The sequence below is a fragment of the Nansenia antarctica genome (assembly GCF_963989245.1).
Source record: "Nansenia antarctica genome assembly, chromosome: 4".
Classification (NCBI taxonomy): Eukaryota; Metazoa; Chordata; class Actinopteri; order Argentiniformes; family Microstomatidae; genus Nansenia; species Nansenia antarctica.
In genome coordinates, this window is record NC_137689.1 from 48,840,903 (window position 1) to 48,843,402 (window position 2,500).

Here is a 2,500-nt window from a genome sequence, read left to right on the forward strand (position 1 = left end):
GTAGGGTGTGTATCTCTGTAGTAGGGTGTGTAGTAGGGTGTGTATCTCTGTAGTAGGGTGTGTATCTCTGTAGTAGGGTGTGTATCTCTGTAGTAGGGTGTGTATGTCTGTAGTAGGGTGTGTATCTCTGTAGTAGGGTGTGTAGTAGGCTGTGTATCTCTGTAGTAGGGTGTGTATCTCTGTAGTAGGGTGTGTATCTCTGTAGTAGGGTGTGTAGTAGGGTGTGTATCTCTGTAGTAGGGTGTGTAGTAGGCTGTGTATCTCTGTAGTAGGGTGTGTATCTCTGTAGTAGGGTGTGTATCTCTGTAGTAGGCTGTGTATCTCTGTAGTAGGGTGTGTAGTAGGCTGTGTATCTCTGTAGTAGGGTGTGTATCTCTGTAGTAGGGTGTGTATCTCTGTAGTAGGCTGTGTATCTCTGTAGTAGGGTGTGTATCTCTGTAGTAGGGTGTGTATCTCTGTAGTAGGGTGTGTATCTCTGTAGTAGGGTGTGTATCTCTGTAGTAGGCTGTGTATCTCTGTAGTAGGCTGTGTATCTCTGTAGTAGGGTGTGTATCTCTGTAGTAGGCTGTGTATCTCTGTAGTAGGGTGTGTATCTCTGTAGTAGGCTGTGTATCTCTGTAGTAGGGTGTGTATCTCTGTAGTAGGGTGTGTATCTCTGTAGTAGGCTGTGTATCTCTGTAGTAGGGTGTGTATCTCTGTAGTAGGGTGTGTATCTCTGTAGTAGGGCTAGTAGGATTTTCGGCTTGTGGATGTGAAGAAGTTCTAGTATGAAGTTATTGTACATGGGCTACGATACGATGTAAGAACGATAATGTGTTTATATCGAACAAACAATCCCTGTTATAAGATTGAATACAATTAGATTTGGTTATATTTCACCAACATTAGTTCTTTTAAGTTACAGGAGAGTTTATGAAAGACATGGGGGAGGACATGATGTGTCTGTCTATCTGAGGTTGGCCCTCTCCTCTCTGATAGGTGTCTCCAAAATATTTTTGACCCAAAAAATAGGATTGTGAGAGGATCGTCTCAACATAGCAATACCAATGTTATGTTCCAACACCCAACATTGAACGTGTGACATGCATTTTAACCAGAGTATGAGTGATATTGAGAAAAACATGTTTATGCATTTGCACCACGACTGGCGAATTGCTACTACCCGGAGGGGAGAAATGTGCCTTCTAAACGTTGTTTTTGAGATAAGGCACATTGGAGTTTGTCTCCGAGCTGACAGACATTTTGATGTGGCTCAACCGCCTTCCTTCACGCATTGATTGACGTTACCCTGACGTTACCCCATTCTTGGTAATTCTGGGAGTCAACTTGCATGAGGAGCTACACTGATTCTCATCAGTGGTAGGTGACAGACAGACAGACAGACAGACAGACAGACAGACAGATAGACCGATAGACAGATAGATAGATAGATAGATAGATAGATAGATAGATGGATAGATAGACAATTAGATAGGTAGATAGATAGATTTTTTTTCTGATCAAGTCAGGGCTGGGGCGGGGTGGTGACTTTTTGCCCTTTTTCAAAAAATGCCAGTTGAGAGAGGACACTGGCGTTGCTTGTTCACCGCTTCTCCGCCCGAAATCTAGGTGTAATTGTAGTATACAAAGTAGATTGTCCTACAAAGACACTTAGATTTAGATTTAGTAATCTAAAAATTATAACCAAGAATTTTCATAATTCCTTGATACAAATTTGAGCTTTTCAAAAAATACCGGTTGAGAGAGGACACTGGCGTTGCTTGTTCGCCGCTTCTCTGCCCGAAATCTAGGTGTAATTGCAGTATACAGAGCAGATTGTCCTACAAAGACACTTAGATTTAGATTAGTAATCTAAAAAATAATTAGACTTATACTTTCTTTTATTTATCTTTTGTTTCATTGTATTATTACTACTCAATCTTTTCAGTTTGTAAAGCGTCTTTGAGTGTCTAGAATAGCGCTATATAAGTCTAATGTATTATTATTATTATTATTATTATTATTATTATTATTATTAATGAAAGAGCTTTTAGCAACAGAGCATTCTTTGCTACAGGAAGGACACAAACACACGCACGCGCCCCCTCACGCACGCACGCACCTACACACACACACACACACACGCGCGCTCCCCCCTACCTCCACCACGGACGTGTAGACCTGGAGTATCTGCTCCTGACCTTTGACCTGGCGTACGCTGATCTTACAGGAGAGCTGCGAGGAGGCGTGGTTGTAGCGCTCCAGGGAGAAGGCACACTGCAGAGGCCTCTGGTTACTGGCCCACACCTGAGGGAAGGAGAACTCCTGCAGAGGGAAAGAGAGAGAGAGAGACACTCATCACAGGCCTGCAGTATGTGTCGAGTGCTAGGATGAGAGCACTCGGTAATTGCGATGCCCTTTTTTCCCTCTACTTCACCTGTTTCATGCTAATTAAAACCAGGTGAAGGGGCTCTTTAGCCAATCAATGATGTTATCTAATCAATTAGGCGTTGAGGAGGAA

The 2,500-nt window shown here is 42.7% G+C and overlaps 1 protein-coding gene across 1 annotated transcript in view; it reads right to left on the minus strand.

Moving 5' to 3' along the window:
- unc5da (unc-5 netrin receptor Da) overlaps window positions 1–2,500 on the minus strand; it is a gene marked incomplete at both ends in the record, with an annotated part of 163,537 nt that overhangs the window by 3,887 nt on the left and 157,150 nt on the right. Inside the window, one exon of the mRNA XM_080529400.1 lies at window positions 2,140–2,304. Within this exon, the coding sequence (XP_080385526.1) occupies window positions 2,140–2,304 (165 nt within the window). The remainder of the gene's footprint in view (window positions 1–2,139; window positions 2,305–2,500) is intronic.